We start from the raw sequence: 7,106 nt of genomic DNA, 5'->3' as shown, positions 1-7,106 counted from the left end.
CTGTTTTGACTTCAGTGGGAAGGTCGTTACACCACTTAGGGGTCAGGGATATTAGCACTGGCTGAAATCTTGCTGCTGTTGAAAGAGAATTGAAAAGTTATTTGAAGCGTACCTCACAGGGCAGTGTGTGGGCTTTTCTCTGCGTGTGAATACTGTGTCTTATTGTGACAAGTGCTGTGCTGTGATGAACTATGCTAGGCTGGCGTTGGTGTAGCCGATGCAGGTCAGAGCTCCCTGCTCAGGATTCAAACCGCTGCAGCGACTCCACCCGGTAGAGTCTTAAGCATACTACACCAAGACACTGTGGGAGGCTAAACACTGTACTGATTTAGAGGGGTCACTTGTAATGTGCTCAATCATTTTTACCAAATGAGCCCCGTTACATATACAATGACAGTTATTTAGAAAGCCTCTCAACACCTCATTAACAAAACCCTGAAACACTGAAGGAGCATTCACCAAACCAAAGGGCATGACAAGATACTCATAATGAGCACTAGTGGTGATAAATGCAGGCTTCCACTCATCTCCTTTTCTAATGCGAACGGGATTGTATGCACTTCCCAAGTCCAATCTGGTGAAGAACAGGGCTCCTCTGAGCAGCCGGGACATGTGCAGAGGGTAACAGTATTTAGCAGCAATATACTTAAATCCTATGTTGCATTACCTTTCCAATTAGACATGTCCGAATACCATTTAAATGAGCTGTCATTCCTCAGTTTCCACAGCCGACTGTCAATCATAAGACCTTATTTTGGCAAATATATACAGAGAAATGGGCTAGAAAAACTGCCATGGACCGTATAACATCTTGTTGTGCCCTGATGCCCATGGAGAGCCTTTCCAGCAGATTGATCAAAAAGGCAATCTTTGCAGAATCTGTGGGGAAGGCAGAGGGCAGATGCATGAAATATAAGGAACATTGTAGCATAAAGCCCTCAAATCAGTCCAGCGAGCCATCATATTCCTCGGGGACAGCGAGGCGGACAGCCGTCTCATCTGCTAACTGGAATAGTGGTTGAAGCTGCAATTCCCACAGGTAACGTGGTTGGTGGCGCACTGGGTTGAAGCGTGGGCATTAATTTCTCCAATGTGGTGGAAATATGTTGCAGCTCTGTATAATGAGCACCAAGGAGGGCATTTTGGAAAGACACCAATGTTTCAATGGAGGGAACATCAGCAAAGTCTTCTGTAACATTGGACTGTAGACTGATCTGTAGAACCGAGGTGCGGATGATGGGGGGCAAGACAAAGTCGAGGTCAATCACTAGCAAGGGGTCAATGCTGGCAGACTATGATAACAAGGGAGTCCAATAGCTGTCATCCAAAAACAGGCAAAAGGTCAGGAGATCAGAACAAGACAGGGGATCCAGGAGTCATCAATAGGAGAAAATGAAAAAGTTGTAAACACAGGAAGGAAATAACTAGTGGAATAACGCTTGGACTGTTGCATGAGAGGTGAACGAAACTTCACAATGAAAGAGTAGCTGGGCAGGGTATATATACACAGAACTCGGGAACAGGGAGACAAGAGACAGGTGCAGGTGATTATTCCATTTGATGGAAATGATAAATCAATGATAAGGAGAGCCAAGAACTAACCTACCTATATATAAAATTTGGACTAAAGGAGACATGTCTATCACCCCCCAAAAATGTATTATATAATTATGAACAGATTATGCTTTGATAAAATAGATATAAGGGTTATAGATATAACAGTATGTCCCCCTATTGCGGTCTCCCTAAATTCATCCTACCCTGAAACCTTTATCGAGTAGACACTATAATGTTTGTGTAGTAAGTCATGCCATTTTAATTAATTATATTAGTACAATGTCATACTAAACCTTGCGCTATCTGGATATTTGCAGTATTTTATATGTTTTCATCATAAAGAGCTGTGTCATCCCAATGTACTGTCCTTTACCACTCATATAGAGGGTTAAACATTCAAGCTATTGCTGCAGATTGAAGGAGTCATTTGTTTTAAAAATATGCTTTGAAGCAAATAATGTAGACATGGACCTTCAACTTAAAACCTTATTTCAAGCATTAAATAGTATTATACAGTGGCAAAAGCTATTTAAATGATTAGAGAGAGACGTTTGTCTCAATTCAAAAGCAAAATTATTCATATCGCAAACAAAAATAATCATATTAAAAGAAAAACATAAAAGTTGCAAACAAATAATTTTGAAGCCTGTGCAATTTTTTTTTTCAAATGACTAAAATAATTTTATGTTAAACGGTAAATTCTAGAATTTGTCACTTGTCAAATCCACATTGGTTTCACATGCAACTATACGTGTCTGTGGGAAACACAAGTCTGAGACGTGCACTTGGTGCCATTTGTTTATGTTGTCATTAACAGATACCCTTATCCAGGGTGACTTACAATGTATCACATTTAAAAAAAAAATTGTTATACAGCTGGGCATTTTTACTGGAACAATCTAGGTAAAGTACCTTGCTCAAGGGTACAACAGCACCCAGACAGCCGGCGGAATCGGCCCTACACTGGCATGTTTCGGCACTGTCAGCTCACCATCACATTTGGTGACCAGGACTCGGGCCAGAATCGGGCCGATGGTGGTGCCGTTGCTTGTTGAAAACACAAATCAGCGGTACCGCTCTGGCCCGATTCTGGCTATGCTGTTGTATATTTTAATTCAAAACTGCATATTCTATAACTTATACAAATTTCAATTTGAGTGGTATTTCAACATTACTTTTTCATATCAAGATTTCCCATAGACTTTAATGAGGGAAAAAGGTCAAAAAGGTCCACATTTCAAATGCACTTTTGTTTTTGTGAAAAAACTTGATAGTACTGTAATATAGTTTTGTCTAATCATGATCACCTATGTAGAATATTATAGTACAGATTGTCAGGTTTAATTTAATAGGTATGACATGTGTCCTGCTTATAATGTCCATATTAAACACTTGCCTAAGTTCCAACAAGGCAAAAATGGGGCTGAGTTTAAAGTGCTAAGGGACCTCTTGCCATTTCATGGATGTATCTTTCACTAAAATTATACAAAATATCAAAATGTAAAATAATCACCCTACAACTACTAGAATCAACTTCATGAAATGTTAATTACAAGAGCCACTGTCAAATGTATTCCTAATTACAGAGGAAAGAGTAGTAGTAGTTATAGTAGTAAAGTCTTCATACAACAAACAAAGCACACAACCACACTATATTGAAATATAAAGAAAGTGGCATTCAGCACTTAAAATACTAAATTACAGTTGATTTAGGTTTTTAAGGAGTAATATGTGTATTTGACTCATCTGTGCATTTGATATGTGCATTCTAATATAATGATTTGAATACATCTACGATTCAAACCATGACAGTTTTAGTATTTAGAGTATTTAGAAATTAAATATTTCAAGGTATCTTGAAATTCCTTTGACTTTCCATATATGAGACTGTGCTCTTGTTGTCTGACATCATACATGCTCCCAGTTTATATGCTGACTGGACACTTTATTAGCACTTCTAAATGATGTTCTGATATAATGGCTCATGTAGGAATTGCATTAACTGTGTGAGTTTTCAGAGCTGCTGTTCTCAGTGCAGTTCTCCTGTGTCGTCTCTCCCCCCAGGAGCTGTAGAGGCCAGCGCTCTCCCTGACTCTGGGGAAAGGGCTCCCACTGAGCAGCAGCACTGGGAGCAGGAGTGGGGCTCCAGTCTGAGACAGGACACAGAGCCCACAGCTACTGAAGGCAACCAGGGGCTGAGTGAGCAGCCCAGTAGCAGACAGAGTGAGGAGGAGCTCAGAGGACAGGAGTCTGGCCACATGGCAGAGCCACACACTGAGGGGTCAACACAGGGACTCGGGGCACTGGCATCTGACACCGCAGGGTCAAAGGTCATAAAGAGCGACCCTGAGCTGGACTGCACCCACACTGCAGAGCTCTGCAGGATCCAGTCTCTGGGATCTGAGTGTGGACCCAGTGCAGCTGGTGCTGAGCTGGGCTCTACCAGAACACAGTGTGGACCCAGTCTGCTGTCTGATCACATCAAAACAGAGTACGACACACTGGAGTCTGTTTACACAGTGGAGCCGAGAACACAGACTCCCTTCAGAGACGCACTCAGTCATATTAAAACTGACAATATTACAGACAGCGCATGTGACCTGGGACCTGAGCTTCCTGTAGCTGGACAGTGTGACCTTGGGCCTGAGCTCCCTGTAGCTGGACAGTGTGACCTGGGGCCTGAGCTCCCTGTAGCTGGACAGTGTGACCTGGGGCCTGAGCTCCCTGTAGCTGGACAGTGTGACCTGGGGCCTGAGCTCCCTGTAGCTGGACAGTGTGACCTGGGGCCTGAGCTCCCTGTAGCTGGACAGTGTGACACAGAGTCTGCTGCCTTGAGGATGGGGTTCAGTGGGGGGAGTGACAATGCAGTGAGTGGGGAGAGCCCATCATCACAACGCAGACAGCTGTGTCTCAGACCACCTAGACCACCTCACTCCCCCAGCTTCCCCTCCTCACCACTGCGGCGTGGAAAACATCATTGCCAGCCCCAGGGTGGGAGGAGCTACAGTCACAGTGTCTTAAGTAGACATCCGCGCACTCACACAGAAGAGAGACCATACAGCTGCCGCCAATGTGGAAAGGCTTTCATTAAAACAGGAACTCTTAAACGACACCAGTGCACTCACACAGGAGAGAGACCGTACTGCTGCACTGAATGTGGGAAGAGCTTTACTAAGGCAGCAGGTCTTTATAGACACCAGCGCACTCACACAAGAGAGAGACCGTACTGCTGCACTGAGTGTGGGAAGAGCTTCACTAACACAGCAGGTCTTTATAGACACCAGCGTACTCACACAGGAGAGAGACCGTACAGCTGCAATGACTGTGGGAAGAGTTTCAGTCAATCGGGAACTCTTAGACTCCACCAGCGCACTCACACAGGAGAGAGACCGTACAGCTGCACTGAGTGTGGGAAGAGTTTCAGTCAGAAAGGAAACCTTAATACACACCTGCGCACTCACTGCTGACCCCTACTGCCTGTGTGAGTTCCCCTCTGGTCAGCTGAGGCAGTGGCTCTCTGTACTGTCAACCATTAGTAGTACCTTTCTCATCCCAGTATCAATTTCACTGGCTTTTTAAACATTATGTATTAATGAGTTTACTTCTGTTAAGTACATTCAATTATAACACTGAATTAATGTAATTAAATGCAAAATGTGTATGTGCATTGATGTGTAAAAATAACTTTGAAATATAAATCTGAAGACTCTAAATTGCTCACTTATTTCTCAACCTTGTATTCTGTTCAATAATTTAAATCAGGATGCTGTTGTTTTTACTGTGAAAACACATTATTATTAATTGATTTCTTAGCAGACACCCTTATCCAGGGTGACTTGCAATTGTTTCAAGATATTATTTTTTACATTTACCCATTTATACAGCTGGGCATTTACTGGAGCAAACTAGGTAAGATACCTTGCTCAGGAGTACAACAGCAGTGCCCTCACCTGGGATTATGTGTATTTATAGATTGATTTCTTTAATATATCACTGTCAGAGCTGTGATATTATGAAAACCAGTACTGTCAAGTTTTAGTTGTAAACCACCTTTCTCCACACTCTCTGTGACTGATTGTGTACAATTCTCTTGATTCTAGTTTGTATGATTTATAAAAAATAAACTGTTGATACAATTGACTTTACCCTTCAGTGCTGATATTTTAGGAAAGTTGTCAAGCATGTATTGCCATACTTGTACTGTACTGTAGCTATATGGAATGTGTGTTAAATACTTGTAGTTAAACTATAATATGTTTTTCATTTCTAAAACTCCCTCAAATGTGTGTACATTTTTATTTGTGTCACAAGGTCTGAAATGGCAAATGTCTTCAGCTAGGCTGGGAAACCACTTAACAATAATCCTATAAAATGTAACTTTGCTTGGTTACCACAAGTGGCAGAGTGAGCTGCCACACTAACGGGACATGCACACTATACATCATCAAATGTAAATTGGGCTTCGAGGCATTCAAGACGGAAAACAAGAGACACTTCTTCACACAGAGAGTTGTCACAATCTGGAACAAACTCCCCAGCGGTGTGGTTGAAGCTGAACATTTGGGAACATTTAAAAATAGACTGGATAGGATCCTTGGATCACTTAGTTATTAATGGACACCAAACGAGCACGATGTGTCGAATGTCCTCCTTTCGTTTGTAAACTTTCTATGTTCTTAGGTGCCCCAAACCTTATCACATTCTTCTTGGTCATTTGCCCTCTATATGACCTTAAAACTGAGTGTTTATTCTAAAAGCAATTACACAGACACTAAACTCAGCCTGGCCTACCCAGAGCAACGTACAGTACTGAAATTCACACATGAGTTACACACAGGGGTGGAAAGTAACAAATGACAACTACTCTCGTTCCTGTAATTGAGTAGTTTTTGTCGTGCACTTGGTCTTTTTTTTGTATTTTTCTAATTTGGTAATTTTACTTTTACTTAAGTATGTTTTGAGATAAGTATTGTACTTCGCTACTTTTAAAAAGGCATTCGTTACAGAGTACAAATTGTGTAGGCTGTCATGGGAAAAAATAATAATGTGGATGACAGACAAAAAGACCAATAAATGAAGGAGCAATACATTCAAATGTCAAGCATTCCGCCACAACACTGGTTACAGTTGGTCAGACAATTAAAGATTTGAAGTCAGTCATCCAGTCCATAAGATAAGTTAACTAACTATAGCCACGAGTATTAGTCAGTAGGGGTGTACATTTTTTAATCGTTTCATTTCAACCATCAAATTTAAAGATGGGGTCGTGATTTATGTATTTGTCTTCGCCAAACCAATATTAACTCAAGTATCAGAAAAAAACAAAACGACAGCAGACAGTAAATATAATCGCATTGATTCATGAAACTGATTTTCTGCAAGCCATATATTCATATATTATTGTCATTATTTATTTTTTTAACAGATTTGCACCTGCTGTAGCTCTCTTCTGTCTGTCCTGTGATCGGCTCAGCTATCTTTCCTTTGGAATTCAATTTTGATCACGTTGCAAACCCAGGTGTTAAGGTACAACTTGACTGCCAGTCAAA

At 41.4% G+C, this 7,106-nt stretch overlaps 1 protein-coding gene across 1 annotated transcript; it reads left to right on the top strand.

Annotated features, from left to right (window-relative positions):
• Nucleotides 1–3,362: 3,362 nt before the first annotated feature.
• On the top strand, nucleotides 3,363–5,826 carry LOC136767637 (zinc finger protein 79-like). The gene has a single exon (XM_066721577.1). It carries the CDS (start codon nucleotides 3,816–3,818, stop codon nucleotides 5,022–5,024), a length of 1,209 nt encoding a protein of 402 aa, XP_066577674.1. The 5' UTR covers nucleotides 3,363–3,815; the 3' UTR covers nucleotides 5,025–5,826.
• The last annotated feature ends 1,280 nt before the right edge of the window (nucleotides 5,827–7,106 follow it).

Source organism: Amia ocellicauda, chromosome 14 (genome assembly GCF_036373705.1).
Source record: "Amia ocellicauda isolate fAmiCal2 chromosome 14, fAmiCal2.hap1, whole genome shotgun sequence".
Taxonomy (NCBI): Eukaryota; Metazoa; Chordata; class Actinopteri; order Amiiformes; family Amiidae; genus Amia; species Amia ocellicauda.
The sequence above is the reverse complement of the archived record's forward strand: the minus strand, read 5'-3'. Positions and strand labels throughout refer to the sequence as shown.

Bases quoted from the DNA above. Each gene is read 5' to 3' on its own strand.
- LOC136767637 (XM_066721577.1), top strand. From the start codon at position 3,816: ATGGCAGAGCCACACACTGAGGGGTCAACACAGGGACTCGGGGCACTG.